Genomic DNA, 22,337 nt, shown 5'->3' on the forward strand with positions numbered 1-22,337 from the left:
GAGCTCTGGTTCGCGGAACGTGGAAGGCGCAGCTCTGGAAGGTTCTGAGGACGGAGCCATGGAAGGCGGAGACTGGAGAGCGGAGGCCTTTCCTCTTCTCCTCCTCCTCTGGGCGGACGAGGCTGTGAATGCTGGCTCTGGGACAGACGAGGCTGGCAACGCTGGCTCTGGGACGGACGAGACTTCCAGCGCGTCGGCCATGGCAGGCTTGGGCGTTGGCCGTGGCAGGCGTGGGCATTGGCTCGTTGGCCGTGGCAGGCATGAAGGGACGAGCCATGTAAGGCTGGGGGGTGACCACTGTGGGAGGAGAGGTAAAGCCCTCTTCTTCTAGCCCACAGTGAATGGTGAGCCTACACGCAGTTTATTGAAAATTAACAAGGACAAACGACTGGTAAACACAGGAACAAACAAAACATCCATGATGGGAAACCAAAATATAAACAAGAGGAACAAAATATAAACAAGAGGAACATCCACGAAGGGTACGGGCAGGAACACGGGCAGGAACACATTCAGGAACAGACATTACCTAACATTTAACAACCGACCACGTAATGGTGAAACAACAGGGTTTAAATACACAAGGATAATGAATAAACGACACACAGGTGAGAACAATGAATGACTGCTGGTAGTGATGAGGGCAGGGAATTATGGGAAGTGTAGTCCGGGACAGGTGACAAGGGATAAACACAGGGCAGACAACAGGGGATTGTGACAAGTACGTCTTCAGCGGTCACACGCTCAACGAGCCAAGTGATAAGATGCACGTATTGGTGGTCTGAGGCACGGAGGCAACTGAGATTTGTCCTCCACCACTTGGATTGAGACACTACACCACCATGATGACTTAAAGCACATTGTGAATTGGGCATTCCAAATTGGGGGAAAAGGGGAGAAAAAAGACTGATACTTTAAACTCCCCACAGATAGGTGTATAAAGATTAGTTCCATTGGATCACATTTTAGTTGTTTTCTACAAGTACAACTAATGTATGAATAGGGCATTCAAGAATGGATGGCTCAATGAGTCGATGACCCTCTTTCCCTAGCTTTCTCTTTCCTATTTGTACTGTGGCTTTTCGCACCAGTCCATCTTTATCTTAACAAATAGCAAGCACTCTTCCAAGCCTGCATTCATTGTGGTGAATCCCTTCCTCTTTGACAATGACAATATTTCCAATCCTCACATTTCATTTTGAAGAGTGCCACCATTGTCTGAGAGTGATGTGTAGCAGCCCTTCAATTTGGAATAAACAGGCTTGGGAGTGTTTCCATACGGGTGTACTTTAATGGACTAGCGTGCTTTGCACCAACACTGTGCTCAGCGTCAACACCAACACCGTGAAAACTTAAAAGGAAAAATAACAAAAGCAGTTTAGTCAGATACAAAATAATCCTTTGACAAATGCACTTTAGCAAGATAGCATCTATTGATAACAGCATAGCAGGTAACAACCATCATGAAATAGTACATTACAATGAACCACATACCTCGCTCCGCATATCAAAGGGTGCTAAAAAGTGGTGATGCAGGGAGCTGCCGCCATTAACTTAACTTGGACGTTAGAGAGCTAGCTAGCAACTTCAGTAAACTATTCTCAAACTATTACTGCCAAACAAATAAGTACAGAGGAATAACACTTCAATGTAAAAACACTTTAGTTGAAGGTTACAGTAATATTTTTCTCTAAACTCTAAACATGCATTGTTATATCGTGCCTTCTTGTGCTTACCCTTTTACGAGTGAGCGCGTGAGCATAGAGAAAATAGTCCCCCCTGCAGATAGCATGATGTCAAAATAAAAGTCACATGAAATAAAAATATAAAAAACAGGATAATCATAATAAAACACTGCTAGTGGTCATCTATACTCCCACCACTCATGTTATGAAGAGTGAAGACAAGGATCAACCTGGCTGAACGGCTCATACTTGAGGCTTATGTTTGTATCAGTGTTTCTAGATATGTGCAGGTAAGTACTACTTAATAACTGAGAGTAACCTATGTCATAAGAGGATAAAGGAGTCGACAATTAGACTGATCACTCACTCTCAAGGAGGAGAACTAGTTTCTGAATGGGCCTTTCTATAATCAAAGGTTTGGTAGGACGATCTTGTTTCACTGACGCCCTTTCTCCTACTAACACCTTGATGCGACGCACTAGTCCATCGCTCTCCTTTGTGGTTTCAACCACTCGTCCCAGGTGCCACTGATTTCTAGGAGTATCTTCCTTTATAATGACTAAGTCATCTACCTTAAGGTTACGTCGAGTCGTATGCCACTTTTGGCGTGTGGAGATGTTCATGAGATATTCCCTCTTCCAATCGGCTCCAGAACTGGTCGACGAGGTACTGGACTCTTCTGCACCTTTTAGTTGCATAGACATCCTCCTCAAATTTGCCAGGCGGTGGAAGGGCAATCTTGGACTTCATCAGTATGAGATGGTTCGGAGTTAATGGCTCGAGCGAGGTAGGATCATTTACCCTGTTTACGGTTAACGGACAGCTGTTCACAATGGCCATTGCCTCATAGAACAGAGTTTGAAGGGAAGAGTCGTCGAGTCTGCCTGAGTATTGACAGAGTGTGACGCTTAGGACATTACAGACAGTCCGAATCTGGCGCTCCCAGACGCCTCCAGCGTGGCTTGCTGAGGGAGCATTGAGAATGAACTCACATTGCCTTTCTGCTAGGAAGCTCTCGATTGTTTTGGTGTCGCATTGCTTCAATGCTTCTTTGAACTCATTTTTAGCTCCCACAAAATTGGTTCCTTGATCGCAATGGAGCTGACGTAACGGCTCCTCTGAGACTGATGAAGCATCTTAAGGCGTTGATAAATGCATCTGTGGATAAGTCCTCAAGCATCTCAATGTGAACGGATCGAGAGGCAAGGCAAGTGAAGATCAAGCCATAGCGCTTTTGCTCTTTGCGGGCTTTCTTAGTGATGAATGGGCCGAAGCAATCGATGCCGCAGTATGTGAAGGAGCAGAGACTTCTACACGCTCCTTAGGAAGCTCCGCCATGCGTTGTTCTTCTGCAGGTCGTCTGAGTCTTCTACACTTCACACATCTGTGTATCAGCTTAGCAACTGACTTACTTCCACCGATGACCCAAAACCCATTGGCTCGAAGTTCTGTTAGAGTTTGATTCCGTCCTTGGTGACAGATCCTCTCGTGGCAGTGGGTCAAGATCAGCTTGGTAATATGTCCTCCTTTGGGTAGAATCAAAGGGTGTTTGACTTCTAGGCTTAAGGATGACTGACCTAGTCTCCCACCGACACGAAGTGCTCCTCCTTCTAAGATGGGATCCAAGTGAAACAGAGGGCTGGAATTTTGAAGACCCTTTCCCTTTTGAAGTATCTTCATCTCTTGGGAGAATGCTGCTTCTTGTACAAGCCTCATTACTGATTCGGCAGCTCTCTCAGCTCTTCCACACTCACAGGTTCGCCAGGACGGGTTTGCTTTGAATTCAGCCTCTTGATTCTTGTGATGACCTTTAGGAGTTTTGACCAGGAGGAGAATCGATTTAGACGGGTAAGAATGTCTGACTTGGAAGGTTCTACTTTAGTTGTAAATGCCTGCATTGACCTGACCTCAGGATCACCAACAAGCAACTCAGGAGTGAGGTGAGACTCTGGATGTATTTCTTGTTCCCACAGGAATTTGGGTCCTGGTAGCCAGTTTGTTGAGGAGATGTCTACTGCATTGAGACCCCTCGACGCATGGTCAGCAGGGTTTTCTGTTGTGTCTATGTAGTGCCACTGGCTGGGGCTGGTGTGTTCTCTGATCATTTGCACACGCATTGGCAACTAAGACATGGAACCTTCTGGCTTCATTGTTAATATAAGCCAGGACAACTTACGTAGTCAGTCCAGAAAAATTCTGCATTGATTGGCATTTCAAGCTCGCTTCTCAGCATGACATTTGATCTTGCAGCCACCACTGCTGCTGAAAGTTCCAATCTTGGAATGCTTGTGAGTTTTGTAGGCTAACTCTAGCCTTTGCCATCACGAGGCTGCAGTGAACTTCACCATCTTCATTCTTGCTCCTCAGATAGGAACACGAGCCATATCCTATATTGCTGGCATCCGAGAAGTGGTGTAGTTCCCTCGAGACAGTTTTGCAGAAGCCTTAGCGATTGGTAGCACCTTGGTATTGAGACTTCATTTAGCCTTTGTAGGTCGCTCTTCCATCTCTCCCACCGTGGACTTAAGTCTTCGGAAGTGGGTCATCCCATCCAATGCCTCGACGGCACAGCTCCTGGAGGATGCACTTTCCGGTTAAGATAAACGGAGCCACTGAATCCGACTGGATCGCATAAAGAAGCAATGACGGATAGGATGCCGCGACGCGTGGGGGCCTTGTCTGTGGATTTACATTGAAGCTGAAGGTGTCATGTTTAAGGGACCACTGGATACCAAGAGCACGTTCTGCTGGAGCTGCATTTAGGTCCAGATCGAGGGGTTCAGATGTGACTGCTCTCTCAGTTGGGTCCACAGAGTCCAGAACTGACCTTTCGTTTGAATTGAACTTATGTAGATGCAAACCTCCTCTCTTGCACAGCTCTCGTGTTTCAGCGATCAACTCCTTTGCTTCTTCTACGGAGGGGACGCTGATAAGCCCATCATCGACGTAGAAGTTCTTTTCAATGAAGGCTGACGCTAATGGATACTCTTCCCTGTGTTGGCGTGCCATGTACTTCAGACCAAAGTTGGCACATCCGGGTGACGAAGCGGCGCCGAATAGGTGCACAGCCATTTGATACTCTTGAGGCTCTGCTTCGAGGTCTCCATCCTCCCACCAGAGAAACCGTAAGTAGTTCCGTAGTTCAGGAGAAACGTAAAACTGATGGAACATTTTCTCGATGTCGCATATGATGGCTACAGCCTCTTTCCTGAAACGACAGAGCACTCCAAGGAGAGAGTTGATCAGGTCAGGACCTGTTAGCAGTGTATCATTTAGTGAGACACCACGGAACTTCGCTGAACAGTCAAAGACGACCCTTAGCTTCTCTGGCTTCTTGGGGTGGAACACCCCATGGTGTGGTATGTACCACGTAGTCTGCTGTCCTGTCGCAGGAGAGGCTGGCTCTCATGTCGCCTTTCTTTTATCATATCTTTCATGAAGGCCTTGTACTGTTCTTTATACCGCTCGTTATTTTTCAATCTTTTCTTTAGGTGCTGCAGTCGAACTGTTGCCAGCTTCTTGTTGTCTGGTAGCAGAGGAGGATATGTGCTCTTGAAAGGGAGGGCATAGTGTCCATCTTTCCTTTGAGTTATGTTGTTACTCAGGAGCTGAATGAAGCTGAACGCCGCCTTGTGACACATACTTGTCTTTATCTGCATACTTCCTTTCATTGAAGTCTGATTCCAAGACATTCAGCAGGTCAGTGGTTGATGGCACTGGTATTTCCTTCACTGTCACTCGATGGACAAACCTCTGGTTTCCTGGCGATCCAGATGTGGATTGGATGAGCCTACGATGCTCCAGACGAAGTTCCGCTCTCTGGGGAATGGATCATTTTCGCCTCCTGTGACGACTTCCTGTGGGGCTAACGCCAACGGGCAATCACTTCCAATTAACAGTCCCACCTCACAGTCCTTCAGCAGCGGGAGTTTGTTTGCTAGATGCTTTAGATGAGGCCAGAGCAGTGCTGTTTCGAAGTCGGGATGTAGGACTTGTCGACCGGGATGAAGCCACGAGTGTAGGCTTGGCGTAGCTGAATCTGTTTTTCAGACTGTAGTCCTCGAACTTGTAGACCGTGAGACACTTTTGCTTGCTATGGGTGTGTCAACAGCTGTCATGGTGCTCAGTTTGAGCTGTACTGGTTTAGTCTCCACGCTCAGCTCTTCGAGTAGGTCTTCCAAGATCTAATGTCGAATCACTCTGCGTATCCAAAAGAGCATACGCTATAACTTCTTTCTGTGGTTCATTTGCAGATGACATGAAAACAGGGACGATGCTTGATGTGGCAAAGATGCGCTGTGTCACTGCATGGGACGCCACCTTGATCTCCTCCTGACTAGTGCCTTTGTCTGTGGAAGTAGAGTGTTGCTCCTTTGTTTCCACAGATCGATTCTCTCTCTCTTCATGTAGACAGGTGGGGTGACGTCTGCTGCATATGCCACAAGAGTGTCGTGGTTTTGCAATCCTTACTGTTATGTCCCTTTCTCAAACATCCGTGAGCACAAATTGTTTTCCGAATGAAGGCCTTCTTATCTTCCAGAGATTTCACTGCAAAGATAGGGCACTTTACAACGCCGTGCATCTCATCTTTGCAGATAGGACAAGGTGGCCTTGACTTGGTGCTGAAAACTTTCTCAACCTTTTCCGTGGGATAATTCCTTTTAGTGTTTGTGTGAAGTGCTCTAGCTCTCTTGGGCTGCCTGTCATCTGTGGCCTTGATCAGAAGTGGAGAGGCTGACAGGGTTACAGGCTATCCGAGCCTCCTTCTGGATGAACCTTGTGAAACAGGAAAAGCTTGGGTAATCCCCGGATTCGGTCCAACCTTTCTGTGATGACTCTGCTCCATCTTCGTGTGATCCAGTCTGGTAATTTCCTCAGCAACTTGTGGTTCTCTTCACAGTCGTCCAAGATGGACAATCCTTTCACATGAGGCATCGCTTCAACGCATCCTTGCAGGAAGTCAGCAAACTCTCGAAGTGCAGCAGGATCACTGGTACCAACCTTGGGCCACTTCATGAGCTTGTCTCTAAAAGCCTTTTGCACTATGAAGTGGTTTCTGTACCTTTCTTCCAGGACCCTTAAGGCACCCTGATATGCCTCTTCTGAGTTTCTATAGAAGAATCCCTCTACAGCCTTACGTGCTTCTCCAGTCAGATAGTTTTTTAAGTAGAACATTTTTTCATGAGCTGGGAGAGGCTGGTGGTCTATGAGGGCCATGAAGGACATCTTCCAGTCTACATACTTGAGGGCTTCGCCAGAGAACTTTGGTGGCTCAGGAGCAGGCAGGCGATTCATACTGAGTGAGTTAATGAGTGCTCGGGTAAGGCCATCTTTCTCAGGAGATGCTAGCGCATTGGCGTGTGCTTGAGGAGGCTGGTATGCGATGGCCTTTGGATTAAGCTGGCTTTTGAATCCAACCGTGAGATCAGTCTCTTTTGGCCAGTCTCTGGAGTCATGTTCAAGGCTCTCGATGCGCTTACTCTAGCCTCTGCTATTCTTACTTCTGCCTCTGCTTGAATTTGCTGTAGTCTCTTTTTCTCCTGACGATGTTTGTCTCTATTCTTTTAAGAGCTACTTGCTTTTCTTCTTCCAACCTTTTAAGAACTAGCTGCTTCTCTTCTTCTAACTTGCTAAGAACTTCTTCTTGAGCTTGTATTTGATATACTGCTTTAACCTTTTCTTGTTGAGCTGCGAGTTCTGCTCCCGCATCTACATGTTTGCTTGAGCCCTGTGAGTTGATTGAATTTTCTGCGGGAGAGAGTACAGTATCTGTCTTTGTGTGTCCGAAGACAGATCCATACTCATCCTTCTTAAGTGCCATCCTCACTGTAGTTTCTCAAGTTCTGGATTGAAGACCTCATCTACAGTTTCTAGCCGCGATCTCTATTATTTCGCTGATCTCTGCAGTGAGTGCTATACAAGCATCCATTTTCGGTACAATGTCTGGGGTGGCATTGTGGTTGCGTTGAATGGGCTCATAACATTCACTTACTGCACTGTGTCGAATTTGGATTTCTTCTCTGATTTTTTTTAGTTCATCTTGAGAGCAGAATGATTTTAGTGCGGTCCTAACCTTTCCTGCCACCTGTTTCCAGGAGCCATAAGCTCTCATGAATTCTTTCTTGTGTTTAATGGCTTCCTGTTTGTGCATCTCTAATCCCTTTTCTGTAAATGTTCTCTCACGTGAACTAGACCTGACTGGCTGTGGGTTATCTGTTTTCATGGGTAGGTCATGTGTGATAGCTACTTCTTCTTCATTAAGTCACATCTTGTTGAAGTTGTGATGCTGTTTGGTTATATTGAACTACTGAACTATAGTTTAATTACTGAAATATAGCTTAATAACGTAACCAATACTTAATATCAAACATGCACTGGACGATTATCATCAACAAAATATGAAGGCTAACACACGAACAGCTTAGCAATGAATGCTATCATACAGATTTACCCATGAATGAATTTACTTTTAACAGGTTCAATTTTTTTTTTTTTGATTACCCCTCTGTACAGTATATCAAACATGTACAGTATATTGTTTATAAAGGTGACTTCAGTCCATTACATAAACATCACTGTTCAGCAATCAAAGAGTCCCTGTGATTTTATGCAGCAATCAGCATAAACGAAATAGACCGATCTTGCCTGGGTGCCGGTTGAAGTGAGGGCGTTTGAACAGAAGGTGGCAGTCTTGTACATAGAATGGCGGATGGCAGTCCTTCTAACGCCGAGTTGAGTTTCACTCCACATCGAGCGCCGAAGTTTTCACTGTAGCAGCCCTTCAATTTGGAATAAACAGGCTTGGGAGTGTTTCCATACGGGTGTACTTTAATGGACTAGCGTGCTTTGCACCAACACTGTGCTCAGCGTCAACACCAACACCGTGAAAACTTAAAAGGAAAAATAACAAAAGCAGTTTAGTCAGATACAAAATAATCCTTTGACAAATGCACTTTAGCAAGATAGCATCCATTGATAACAGCATAGCAGGTAACAACCATCATGAAATAGTACATTACAATGAACCACATACCTCGCTCCGCATATCAAAGGGTGCTAAAAAGTGGTGATCCAGGGAGCTGCCGCCATTAACTTAACTTGGACGTTAGAGAGCTAGCTAGCAACTTCGTAAACTATTCTCAAACTATTACTGCCAAACAAATAAGTACAGAGGAATAACACCTCAATGTAAAAACACTTTAGTTGAAGGTTACAGTAATATTTTTCTCTAAACTCTAAACATGCATTGTTATATCGTGCCTTCTTGTGTTTACCCTTTTACGAGTGAGCGCGTGAGCATAGAGAAAATAGTCCCCCCTGCAGATAGCATGATGTCAAAATAAAAGTCACATGAAATAAAAATATAAAAAACAGGATAGTCATAATAAAACACTGCTAGTGGTCATCTATATGATGTTTGCTATATATTCCTTCCTCCATCTACTCCAGAAATACTCTGTCAGATGCTGCACTCTGCGCCACCTTTTCCTGGCATACAGATCTTCTGCCACAATTTTCCTGGTGGAGGCAGTGGGACAGAGGATTTCATGGTAAGTAAATGGTTAGGGCTAGGTGGCTCTAGGCCTTTGGTATCATTGATGCTGTTGGTGGTGAGTAGGTGGCTATTTATGATTGACATGGCTTCATAGAAGAATGTTCTCAAAGAAGCATCATCTAATCTACCTGTGCTCTGTAATAGGACCCAGCTTAGGACACTCCTAATTGTCCTGATCTGCCGTTCCAAACACCTCCCATGTGACTTGCATCAGGTATTTTCATAGTGAAGTCACATTGTTTTGGGGCTAGGTAAACAGTCAATCTGTCTTTCTCCACTTCTTTTTAAGCGTTAGTCAGTTTGTTTTTCATTTTTCCTTCATCTGATCTCTCTTAGAGCTCCATGGATATCTATAAAACACTGCAAAGCATTTATGAGGGCATCAGTTGTTAGATCTTCCAACATTTCAATGTGAATTTCCCTTGAGTAGAGACAGGTTAATATAAGTCCACATCTCTTATGCTCTTTACAACCTCGCTTAGAGTGAAATGGTCCAAAACAATCCATCCCACAGTATGAGAATGGTGTCAAGGAATCAACACGGTTCGTAGCAGAAGCGGAATGGAAGAGAAATCGGGCTGGGATTTTACATGATACTTGGGACTCAAGATGGCGCCGAGTATGGCTGCTGCGTTGCGAGCTCCGTTACAACACTGCGGTTTATTGTTTGTTTTGTTTACAGTTCTTTGTTTTTTTGTCTTGGATGTTGTCTGCCTTATTGCTTACGACAGACAAACGCTTTTGGACATTAGTTCTACAATCACACATCGAAAACCGGACTTCAAATCCCTTAATGCCGACCCGCTGTTTACAAACACGCCGGCGGAGCCCTTTGTCTGTGCTGCTCGGCCGCGGAAACGCAGAAGGAAAAGAGGAAAACGAGCCGGCGTTCTCATCAGAGTAAGACGTCGTGCAAATCGACCCCGCTACCCAGTATACTACTGGCAAATGTTCAGTCTCTGGACAACAAACTCTGCGAGCTGAGAGCGCGGATCTCTTTCCAACGAGAGACGAGGGACTGCTGCGCTATGTGCCTTACAGAAACCTGGCTGTCTCACGGAGATTCCAGACTCGCCATCGAAATCACGGGCTTTTCCGCACCGAGCGGACAGAGCTGAAAGACCTTCTGGTAAAAGCAGAGGTGGTGGTGTATTTTATGATCAACAAATTATGGTGTGATCAGAGGAACGTACATTTCATCAAGTCTTTTTGCTCTCCTGATCTGGAATATCTCATGCTTCTGTGTCGACCATTCTGGCTGCCGAGGGAATTCACAGCGGTTATCATCACAGCTGTGTACATCCCCCGCTAGTCGACACAGACCGGGCACTCAGGGAACTGTATGGGTGTATAAGTGAGCAGGAAACCGCAGCACCCTGAGGCTGCGTTCATTGTTGCCGGGACTTTAACAAAGCCAACTTCAAAGCAATCGCCCCAAAATACCACCAACACATAAAGTTCAACACACGAGGGACCGGGTTTTGGATCATTGTTACTCTCCCTTCCGGAAGGCTACAAATCCCTCCCCGCCCCCATTTGGCAAATCGGACCATTCTTCCGTTCTGCTTCTGCCCGCTTACAGGCAGAAACTGAAACAGGAAGCACCCACCCTCAGAACGATCCAGTGCTGGTCGGACCAATCAGACTCTGCGCTACAAGACTGTTTTGATCACGCGGACTGGGAGATGTTCCGTCCGCCTCTGATGACGTACATCGAGGTTTACGCTGACAGCGTAACGTGTTTCATCAGGAAGTGCGTAGAGGACGTTGTTCGACCAAAACTATACGGATATACCCCAACCAGAAACCATGGGTTAACGGGCGATGTTCAAGCGGCACTCACTCGCGCGGACCTCCGCTTTAATTCTCCTAACACGGAGGAGCGTAAACAAGCCAGTTATGCCCTCCGTAACACTATCAGTGCAGCTAAACGCCAGTACAGGCACAAACTTGAAAGTCAGTTCAACACCACTGACTCCAGAAGTATGTGGCAGGGAATTAACACAATAACGGACTACAAGCGGAATAAAGTCTCCGCCATGAACACCGCTGCATCTCTCCCGGATCGAACTTAATACATTTTATGCTCGTTTTGAGGACAGTAACACCGCCTCGCGGAGAGTGCACTCGCGACTGACGCTACAGAGGTTGATTCACTCTCCGTCTCTGTTGTGGATGTAACCCGATCATTCCGACGGGTGAACATCCGTAAGCCGCGGGTCCAGACGGCATTCCGGCCGCGCCATCAGAGCGTGCGCGAATCAACTGGCTGGTGTTTTTACGGACATTTTCAATCTGTCCCTCTCCCTGTCTGTAGTCCCCACATGCTTCAAAACATCAACCATTGTGCCTGTACCGAAGCAAGCTATAATCACATGCTTAAATGACTGGCGTCCTGTTGCTCTGACCCCCATCATCAGCAAATGCTTCGAGAGGTTAATCAGAGATCACATCTGCTCTGTTCTGCCCCCTCTTTGGACCCATTGCAGTTTGCCTACCGCAACAACCGCTCCACTGATGATGCCATTGCATCTACAATACACACTGCTCTCTCCCACCTGGAAAAAAGGAACACATATGTGAGAATGCTGTTTGTAGACTACAGCTCAGCATTCAACACCATAGTGCCCTCCAAGCTTGATGAGAAACTCCGGGCTCTGGGCTTAAACAGCTCGCTGTGCAGCTGGATCCTGGATTTCCTGTCAGGCAGACGCCAGGTGGTTAGAATGGGCAGCAACACCTCCTCATCACTGACCCTCAACACTGGAGCCCCGCAGGGCTGTGTTCTCAGCCCACTCCTGTATTCCCTGTACACACATGACTGTGTGGCAACACATAGCTCCAATGCCATCATTAAGTTTGCTGACGATACGACGGTGGTAGGTCTGATCACTGACAATGATGAAAGAGCCTACAGAGAGGAGGTGCACACTCTGACACGCTGGTGTCAGGAGCACAACCTCTCCCTCAACGTCAGTAAAACCAAGGAGCTTGTTGTGGACTTCAGGAAGAAAGACGGAGAACACAGCCCCATCACCATCAATGGAGCACCGGTGGAGAGAGTCAGCAGCTTCAAGTTCCTCGGTGTCCACATTACTGAGGAACTCACATGGTCCGGTCCACACTGAGGCCGTTGTGAAGAAGGCTCACCAGCGCCTCTTCTTCCTGAGACGGCTGAGGAAGTTTGGAATGAACCACCACATCCTCACACGGTTCTACACCAGCACTGTAGAGAGCATCCTGACTGGCTGCATCACCGCCTGGTACGGCAATAGCACCGCCCACAACTGCAAAGCCCTGCAAAGGGTGGTGCTGAACTGCCAGGAACATCATCGAGGTGAGCTTCCTCCCTCCAGGACATATACACCAGGCGGTGTGTGAAAAAGCTCGGAGGATCATCAGAGACTCCAGTCACCCGAGTCATGGGCTGTTCTCACTGCTACCATCAGGCAGGCGGTATCGCAGCATCAGGACCCGCACCAGCCGACTACATGATAGCTTTTTCCCCCAAGCAATCAGACTGTTGAACTCTTGATCTATCAGGATCAATAATTAGCACTGCACTTTACTCAGCTATAATCTCACACTGGACTGTCAACATATTCTCCTCAATACAACTACTATATATATATATATACACATATATATTTCATATACTCCCACTTATTGTATTGTATTGTATATTCTGTTCTATATTCTGCATTGTATATAATTACTGTGTTGTGTAAGTATGTGTACATCTGATTTGTAAATTGTTTTGTGTAAGTATGTGTACATTTGATATGTAAATTGTTTTGTGTAAGTATGTTGTTTATTGTAATTGGTATATGTCTCGTCACTGTCATGACTGCTATGTTGCTCGGAACTGCACACAAGAATTTCACCTACTGTTGCACTTGTGTACATGGTAGTGTGACAATAAAGTGATTTGATTTGATTTGATTTGATTAGGTTGTTGAGTTTGGGGGCGTTATGCGTTCTTTATAACACGGCTGTCCGTTTCGTGGCCAGGCCACCGGGAAAAAGTCCTGGTGCTCCCGATGGCCAGTCCACCACTGGTTAGAAGGTAGATCAGCCATCTTTTGCGTTTCTGGTTACCTGCAAGCTCTCCTGTTCAAAACACCTTTTTTAATATGGTTCACTACAACTTTGCTGCCACCAACAAACCAGTAACCATTTGCTCTCAGTTCATTAAGAGATTGTCGTCTGCTTTTGTGCTGAATTTTGTCATGGCAGTAATCTAAGATCAGAAGTATACCACACCATCTCTTGGTAGGATTTCTGGGTGCTTCAAATCAAGAGGTAAGGAATATTTCTTTAATCACCCTCCTACCCCCAGAATACCATCTTGCAATACTTGGTCAAGTTGGAACAATTGATGGCTATGCGGTAGTTTGTCATGACTCAGTATTCGCATTTCCTCTTTGAACCAAGCACAATACTGGCCTTTCTTCTGTATTCAAAATGTATTTGTTTTGCTGTTTTGGCTCCTTTTGCTAGTTGCTGGATCCGAGCAACAACATTCAATGCTATATGCCTTTTTGAGAACCAATTAAGTCTTTCCAAAATGTTTTCCTCTTTTACTACATTTGTTAGTAGTACCTGTGTCGTTTTGACTTCAGGATAGCCCACTAGAAGCTCTCGAGTTGACTTTGGCGTGACAATTTTACTTTCCCACAGAAACTTGGTTCCATGAAGCCAATTTGAACTAATCTTCTCCTAGCATTGTTTAGAACTACACCTTGAGGCATCTGGAAGTGTGAGCTGCTGGATTTTGATCAGTGTTGATATAGTGCCACTGTGCTGGTTCCATAGGTTCTCTGATACTTTGGACTCAATTTGCCATGAAAACATGAAACCTTCAGGCTTCATTGTTAATGTAGCCTAAGACTAACACTGAATCTGTCCAAAAATACTCTTGGTCAATTTTGAGCTCCAGCTCCTCCCTTAGCATACTACTGACAGCCAAGGAGACCACTGCAGCTATTAACTTGAGCCTTGATATGGTAAGTATTTGTGTTGCTCATTTCTCATCCAGGACTACTTTAAAGGAGAAGGTGTCACGGTTCACACTCCACTTTACTCCCAACATGGGCTGGACTGGGAGTTCATCATAACTGAGGTCCACATCCTGAACTCTGCTGGAGATTAACTTGTGGAGGTGCAGTCTCCCCCTTGCATATGCATTTTGTGCTTCTCTCACTGGTTTGATGGCTGTGTCCACAGATTCTACACTAATGAAGCCATCATCAATATAGAAATTCTTTCTGATGAATTTGGCTGTTTCGTGATACTCTTTTTCATTATGGTTTGCAAGATACTTCAATCCATAATTTGCACAGCTAGGAGAGAAAAGATGGACATTCATGCAATATATGTTTGGCTTTGAATTTGTATCACCATTTTCCCACCATCGTAAGCAATCTCTGTCCTCCTGGCTTTCATGGAACCTGTGGAACATCTATTCTACATCACAGATGACTGAGATTGTGTGTTTGCAGAACCCACAGTGTACTTCTGTCAGCCCATTTGTGAGATCAGGTCCAGCTAGTAAGTGATCATTCAGAGCCGTCCCATCATACTTGGCAGAGCAATTGAACACAACCCTGACCCCTCACATTTCCTGCCTTGGATTGGTGTTCAGCTATCTCTGCATCACCATCCTTTGGGATTTTTCTCAAGTTTTCCTTTCAGAGCTTCAGCCGCACAGAGCCAGCCACTTATTTTCTGGCAGTTGTAGGTGTGTCATAAAAGGGAGGGGCATTTCCAGGTGCCCATCTGTATTAGAGTGGATTCTTTCATTCAGCGATTGCATGAATTGTATGTCATCTTGTGATATGCTCTTTTCCCCAGGGTTTGTATCTTAGAAGTCCGATGCAATGGCTCTGATGACAGTGGCTCCTTGACAGATACAAGATGGAACCACATTCATGGTGAACTGCTGACAATGCTCCAAGATGGCTCATCGTCACCTCCAGTGATGACTTGTTGTGGTGCCAATGCTCTCGAACAGTCGTAACCAATTTACATTTATCCAAAGCGACTTACAGTGCACTTATTACAGGGACAGTTCCCCTGGAGCAACCTGCCTTGCTCAAGGACACAATGGTGGTGTCTGGGGGGATCGAACCAGCAACCTTCTGCTTACCAGCTCAGTGCTTTAGCGCACTACACCACCACCATCACTCCAATTTGGAGTCCGACCTCACAATCCATCAGCTCTGGTATTTCCTGTGCTATTATATTCAGATGTTCAATGGGATGAAATATCTGGGAAAGGCAGGTGGCAATTTGATAAGGCTTTGTGAGGAAAACCCCATAACTCCAAGCCTACTAACTCTTTCACTCTGAACAATGGAATCTTTTACAATCATTGTGGTAAGCTTTAACTTGACTGGCTCTAAAACTGCCTCCATCTTTTCACATACCCCTTGGTATACAAAGGTGTTGCTACTCTATGTATCCAGTTGGGCCTTCTCTTGTCCTCCACGGGCTTATTGGCAAACTTCTGGAATTTCTGGAGATTCTCTGCATCACATGCATGTGACTGGGTTTGAACATGAAAATAAAATGTTTACTTGGTTGGATCCGTTTGAATCCTTTGAGCTGTTCTCAACTGACTGGCTCGATTGGCATTAGAATTTTAGCATGGTTTAATTATACGTTGGGGTACAATTTTGTCTTGACATCTGTTGGGGCAATGATTTTCAGCAACATTTATTTACAATGGTAAATATTTAATCTGTTGTTTATTTTACTAATCTGACTGTACACATCCAGAAGCTCGTGTTTCTTCCTCTTTACTTGAAAAATAAAGCAAAGTACAAATAAACAAGGAAAGCCGAGCTTCCACAAAACAGAGAAACAAAAATAGACACAATGGTCAAAAAGGGTATAATAAGGAAAACACTTAGCTAGAGAACTGGTCACTGGAGGCACAGGGTACATAGGCTCAAGACTGAAAACAAAGGCAGGGAACAAACAGACTTATAAAGGCCTAGACACAGGTGAAGGGAATGAGGATTAACGATCAGAGAGTTGAACAGGGTTGGGGGCGTTGTTGCCATCTGCAGGAGTGGAGAGAACATGGCATGGAAGGCACCCCCTGCTGGTCTGGAAGGGAACAGCAACCCAAAGAGGAGATCCTTTACAGTTTGAGCTTCTCGTTTTTGTTCTCTTAATGGTCTCTGTATTCATATCATAGGTATACGGTAATAATATTTAGGTATTTAAGTTCTGGTGCATCATTGACAAGTTGGAGTGCACACATTCTAGTTTATCTAGTTTATAGTCTTCAGATTTTTCTGAGTTTAAGTTACCGCTGTGGTGCTCAGGAGTGGATGGCTGGAGCTGTTGGCTGTGAATAGTGGTCAGCGCTACCAACCAGCAGATTGAATGTGGGGAAATGGGGTGGTTGTGTTTTGGATTTTCTTTTCTAATTTGTTGGTTTTCTTTGTTGTTATTTGTTTATTTCTTATAGATATGCATTTAATTTCATTCTAATTCTTTAACTGGCCTTGTTCTGAATTTTGCTATTGTGTTTGAAGTTTGTGTTTTCTGTTTTCCCCTTGTGTGTTAATGTGGACTAGTCCGTTTGTATAAATGTGTCCCAGTTGTTTCATTTGGGAGGTCAGTTCAGTTGAGTTCTCTTATATTCCGTTATTGGAGTTTAGTTTTGTTCTGTTGACCTCTTTTATTGGCCTGAACATGGATTTGGGTTATTTGGAACTTGCTGAACTACCCGCTGAAATGTCCGGGACGTTGTCTCAGCTCCTCAGCACAAAACCTAAATTGGAATTGCCATTCCAGCTCCTTTTATACCCATATGTCCGGGGGAGTGGCAAGCATATTCCACTCTGCAATTTTCATTGGCCTTTTCTCAAAGATGTTTTGGGGCTCCCAAGAGCGACAACTAGTGTCACTACATCGACACAACGTTGAGTGTGTGACAGAAGGGGAAACATGTACATCCGAACTTGAGGTTGTTGTAATTGGTCACAAGACACGATTGATAAACTGGCTCCCAAGAGCGACCCCTAGTGTCACTACATCGACACAACATCTCGTTCTCTCCATCAGGGAACGGAGGTTATGACAGTAACCGAGAGATTATTTTTTTAATGAGATGTGCTGGTAGAATCAGGATGACATGTGATCAGGATGCTTTCATGGAGGGGGAATTAAAACCTTCAGTTTCACTCTGCTACTCACACAATGCCATTGTATGGTTTGAAATATGAATATAGTACATTTTCATAATAAATGATTGTGACTGTACTTTATCTGCTTGTTACGTATTTTCTATGGTTGAGAACTGGTTAGGAATAGGCATGAATGTGCGTTTGGGTGCATAAATATATCTATAAATAGTGTAATGTATATCTAATTGTGAATTTTTAAGAGTATGTTTCATGATTTATATTGTTGATAATTGTTTAGGTTTAGAAATGGGGTTGAGTTTGGGGATATAAAATATTATATATGATTGTATAATGTAATATCACACTAATATATTCATAACATAGCACACAAAATTGGATACTTAGGTAATGAGAATGGGTTGTATAATCAGGCTGGTAAATCCAGTTACATTGATGTCTGTTTCTGTTTCATTCCAGAACTCTCTGAATCTCTGATAGTGCTGATTTCTGCTGCTGCTGGAACTCTGTTGATTGTGGCGGCAGTTTTGATGTTCTGCATCTGCAGGAAATGTAGAAAAACACATAAAGAGGGCAAGTGTTGTCTCTTATACGCTGAAGTTATTTCATTTAAGAGCTTCTATCTGATCTGATCCTTAAAATGACTTTTTTGGTGCAACTAAATGCAGTCAGGTTGATTCAATCCTATTTTTTATTTGAATAAAACCAGTTTATTTAGATATTAGCACATTAAGCAATTTTTTTGTTACCTGAAACATATATATATATATATATATATATATATATATATATATATATATATATATTTGCCTAAATATACCTAAATATTACCATTAATGTTTTAAAATGCAGAAGATAAATGAAAATGAACATTTTCTTAAGCAACCACATAATTTTTTGCTGCTTCTATGACTCTGTAATGTCACGTGTCAAGTGAGTTTATGTCTGGACTTCAACCGCAGTCCTCCAACTATATAAAACGCACAAACCATCCATGATGGAATGAGTATGTGTACCTGAGTCTGTTATAAAATCATTAAAATGTGTTGTTTTTCAAAATAGTTTTTGATAAAAGTGTGTTGATATCATAAAATAGCATGGTCTGTGGAGTAATAGAGAGAAAAATAAGTATTTATAAAGTCAATATCAGCCACTTGATTTGATCTGAGTGAAAGTGAATAAAAACACAGCTGTTTTTGACCCTGAAGATGCAGGGAATTGGACCTGGAGACGCGTATAACAAGTGGATATAGAGATATTGAGGTGACACATGACACGTTTTCACTATGAGACCAGGTTGTAAATATGTGGGCCCACAGCTTATTCAAGGCCCCTAAACAGGTCCCTGTGACTATGAGGGCCCCTCTTACGGGACCCTTTTGCCTTCCTGTTTCTAAATCAGTTTTGAGCCACTCTTTAACCCAATAATGCTGCGTGTATCGTACATGAGTTTCTAAAGCCTCTACATCATCATCATGATGTGTATAAGATGTGTGCGGTCTCCTGATGAAAGTTTTCATGCATTCAAGCAACATGTGCTTAAAATGTTATAATTTTGTAGAAAAATAGGTTGTTATAGACTATTATTTCATATGTTAGGCTTTATATGTTTAAGCTATTGTATATAAGGGCTGTTGAACAGAAATGTTCATTATAATATTCATTGCTATAACTGCATGTTTGCCCCACATTACAAAAAATGACTTGTTTTAGGTGTTTGGGAAAAAGAAGATATTCATATTTACTGAGTGGTTCAAAGGTAATGATTAAACTAGTTATGTAAAGTCTGTTGAGATAAACTATAATGTTTTTCTGAAAGTATAAAATAGATTTACATGCTTTAAGTTTCAGATTTGAGAGCTGAAGTTTAAAATCTCGAACATTCAGGAACAGACTCTTAACTCATTTACTCATTCTGTGAATGTAATGTGGTCTAGGGGGGTTTTTTGGACACTTTGAAAAGGCTTAAATGATGCCTTCACAGGGCTTTTTCGATGGGAGAATAATAATGGCAGCCAAGCTGTAGGATCTTTCCAAACAGAATTTCCCAAAAAATTACCAATTGACCACTATTTTTGAGCTCCAAACCTTTCAGCCCTTTAAAGCTCTGATGATGGAGGGTAAAGTTTTTGAAGGAAATAGGGTTTAGGGATGATCACTTCTGTATGGAACGCACCCCATCATTCAGATGAGTTAGAAAATATATGTCAGCACGAGCAGGAACTGCTTTAACTCTTTTCAAGTTTCACCAGATCGATATGTACATGGTGTAGGAGTCTATTTGTTCAATTCTTCAATATTCAAAGTTTTATGAAATTAAAATACTTACTTAAATGTTACATGCTTGTTTGTTTGTTTTTTGTATCATAATTTGTAGTTTTTACATTGAGTTCACATTATGTATAACAAAAGTTAAAATGTTACTGTCTCTTTAAGAGCAGGGGCTGTTCAGCGATTTCTTTACCACATCTGTGTGTTTGAATTAATCTGACTGTAAATACCAAAGCAGGTATTAAAAGAGACTTAAATGAATGTGAATGCATAGATCTCAACTTTAAGAGATAATTGGCCCCGGGGCCCTTAATAGTCATAAACCACCCCTGAGTTTATGACATTCATTCATTTTCTGTATAAGTAATAAAATCACTAGAAACACAAGGAGCAATATTTTAATGTGAGGATTGTCCCAAATTGAGTCTCGATACATCGATACACCCCTCCCTACAGAAAGCACATGACCTTTATTCATGATCAGGTGAAAGTTCACAACAATGTCCTGTTTTTAAATGTCTTTCTATGTCAGGTCATATACACTGATAGAGCAGTTACTCAGCGTCCATACATTTTAAGCTGTAGTATGCTGCTCACCATACAAACCACACAAATGATTGGGGAACCAGAGGTTTAGGAGCCCCCTGCTGGTTGAATGATTAAATAAACTCTGAATATCAATTCTAAATGGATATATCTTTGTACATACCTAGTATATTATAAACCTGCAGTATTTCCTGTCTGCACTAATGCAATGCAGATTCAGGACAGAAACTGTTTAAATATGCAGATGGTTTTGGTCATGTTAATGCAGAGAGATGATTTAAAGGAATATTCATATAGAAATCATATTTTATTGCAATAATGGTGATAATAATAATATATATCAATAATGTTAAGCAAGTTCTCTGTTGTTAAACGTTCAAATAACTCACTATGAACTGTACAGTAAAGGCTGAGATGTGATGAAATGAAATGATCATCATCATATTTCTTATCGTGTCTTCTGTGACTTGTGTTTTCCTACAGAAAGTTCCAGAAGAGGATGAGGTGGTGTACGCAGGATTAATGACACGATAATCAAACACTCTTGATTCGGTTTCCTCAGAAATGAGTTTATTATCCTCTGGATTATCACATATGCTTTTATTTGTGTTGTGACATTTAAAATTTAATTAAATTATTCACAATCTTTATTGTTCTTTAAGTAAAAAATACTTAATAAAGACAATAAATATACAATAAATATACAAAAGATAGTAGAGCGGGACATTGTTCATTAAAACACATCATGAGGTCAATAAAGTGTCAATAAAACCTGCCATTAAAAAGTCTTTTCAAGTCTTTTCTTAACAATAAAATAATTCATAGAATTTGCTAATATTGCAACCAGTTGTTCATATTATTAACCTGTAAACACAAACATGTGACATCAGAGATCACAGTTCATTGATTATATAGTTGACTCTTGTCTGAATATTGGCTGAGGTGGTTTCATGTTGTTCTCTTGTTTACCAACAACTATCACAAATATTTATTTGGATTTTTAGTTTAGAGCATTTAATTGAGAAAATGTATTTTAATTTAATAGAGGATTAAAATCAAACCACTTATATACTGTGTGTTTAGATTATGAATTACTCAAATCTTAAGACCCAAACATACTTAACATAAGTACATGATCACAGTCACTGTGTGTCTCTCATCATGAAGAACATTGTCAATATGCAGCTTTAGTATTAAGAGAGTCTTTGCCTCATTATACACCAACAACAGAAGTTTATTGTGTGTTTGTGTTTCCAATATAAATATGTAAAACTCATTTAAAACAATGTACATTTACTTTAGCAGCTTTACTACACAAGAAAATATATTATATTCAACATTCTCAGATAACAATAACACATACTTAAAAATATCTAAAAATCCTTTAAAAAAGAAACATTTACTTGAGAAGCAGCATATCAGATATTTACACTTGCTTTTAGAGAATAGATCTTGAAAATAAGTATATTTTGTGTATAAGTGTTTTTTGTGTATTTTAATAAACTTATATTTAAGATAAATTCTCTTAAAGTGTAAATATCTCATATGCTGCTTCTCAAGTAAATGTTTCTTTTTTTAAAGGATTTTTGGATATTTGTAAACAGAAAAGACAAAAATAAGACAAACAGAATAATCGGTTGGTTAATCTTCAAACTTGTTGCTGATTTTTGTCCTGAAGTCGTCTTTCTTCAGTCAGAACGTCAGTTTCAGAAGTCTGCACTTTCATTAAACCTGGAGAAAAAGAGATGATTTGTAATAATGTCTTCTTTCTTAATCATTATTATTAACCACAACATCAATGAATCTGTGATTTTGTTTGCAGTTTAAGATAAAGACAACACTTGCCTTTTACTCTGTGTTTCCTGAAGCAGATCACAGCTGCGATTACAGCAATTAATACTGCAGTCAAACACGCCGTAATGATGATGATGATAGAAACTATAAAGATAAAGAGAAACAAACATGAACTTCTATAAAGTGAAACACTTTTATCACTGATAATCAATCGATCAATGAATCAGTATTTAAAGCTGCAGTGTGTTTAATAAACAGAGACTGTAAGACCATCATTCATTGGTTAATGTTTTACTGTGAACACTGTGTCTCTGTGTCTATAAAACA

General features: G+C 42.3%; 2 protein-coding genes and 1 long non-coding RNA gene across 6 annotated transcripts in view; 2 read left to right on the forward strand and 1 right to left on the reverse strand.

Annotated features, from left to right (window-relative positions):
• The window catches only part of LOC127640019 (uncharacterized), an 88,830-nt gene extending 68,023 nt beyond the window's left edge, over nt 1-20,807 (forward strand). For both annotated transcript variants that reach the window (XR_007970047.1, XR_007970046.1), the window contains one exon: nt 20,704-20,807. This is a non-coding gene — a long non-coding RNA (uncharacterized LOC127640019). The remainder of the gene's footprint in view (nt 1-20,703) is intronic.
• Nucleotides 1-22,337, forward strand: part of LOC127639461 (SLAM family member 9-like) — a 235,745-nt gene that overhangs the window by 125,211 nt on the left and 88,197 nt on the right. The gene's annotated exons all lie outside the window — the stretch shown is intronic.
• LOC127640017 (uncharacterized) overlaps nt 1-22,337 on the reverse strand; it is an 84,053-nt gene that overhangs the window by 41,161 nt on the left and 20,555 nt on the right. Inside the window, exons 4-5 of one of the 3 annotated variants that reach the window (XM_052122393.1) lie at nt 22,062-22,154; nt 21,779-21,947 (exon numbers count right to left, since the gene is read on the reverse strand). The exons of 1 other annotated variant lie outside the window; for it this stretch is intronic. In XM_052122393.1, coding sequence (XP_051978353.1) covers nt 21,865-21,947; nt 22,062-22,154 — 176 coding nt within the window. In that variant the 3' untranslated portion in view covers nt 21,779-21,864. Of the gene's footprint in view, nt 1-21,778; nt 21,948-22,060; nt 22,155-22,337 lie in introns of those variants that run through there. One more of the 3 variants, XR_007970041.1, reaches the window with a different exon arrangement.

The sequence above is a fragment of the Xyrauchen texanus genome, chromosome 48 (genome assembly GCF_025860055.1).
Source record: "Xyrauchen texanus isolate HMW12.3.18 chromosome 48, RBS_HiC_50CHRs, whole genome shotgun sequence".
NCBI lineage: Eukaryota > Metazoa > Chordata > Actinopteri > Cypriniformes > Catostomidae > Xyrauchen > Xyrauchen texanus.